A 301-nucleotide genomic window follows, 5' to 3' on the forward strand; every position below is an offset into this window, starting at 1 on the left:
AAAAACCTACTGCGAAGACCACCTTTGTGCATCCAGTATAAGATTAAAGAGAGGACATTATTTCTCATTAACGCTCTCGTCAGCATCATTTCGGGGGCTGCTCCCCAATTTTTAGATTCCCTAGAGCCTGCAGTGGGATGCTGTAATGCAGCAGAGCTTGGCATACTCACGATCTCCGGCAGCATGAAGGCGTAGGGGACAGTTTTGAAGACAGTGGGTCCGGAGGGCAAGGCAGGCTGCGTGGAGCCCGTGGAGGGACCCACCGAGGCCATCTCTTCTCAGCTGGCGCTACGACCGCTCC

The 301-nt window shown here is 54.2% G+C and overlaps 1 protein-coding gene across 1 annotated transcript in view; it reads right to left on the reverse strand.

Moving 5' to 3' along the window:
* The window catches only part of MALL (mal, T-cell differentiation protein-like), a 2,244-nt gene extending 1,972 nt beyond the window's left edge, over positions 1-272 (reverse strand). Inside the window, exon 1 of the mRNA XM_010073164.1 lies at positions 171-272. Within this exon, the coding sequence (XP_010071466.1) occupies positions 171-272 (102 nt within the window). The remainder of the gene's footprint in view (positions 1-170) is intronic.
* Positions 273-301: the final 29 nt, after the last annotated feature.

Source organism: Pterocles gutturalis, unplaced genomic scaffold (assembly GCF_000699245.1).
Source record: "Pterocles gutturalis isolate BGI_N339 unplaced genomic scaffold, ASM69924v1 scaffold5482, whole genome shotgun sequence".
Classification (NCBI taxonomy): Eukaryota; Metazoa; Chordata; class Aves; order Pterocliformes; family Pteroclidae; genus Pterocles; species Pterocles gutturalis.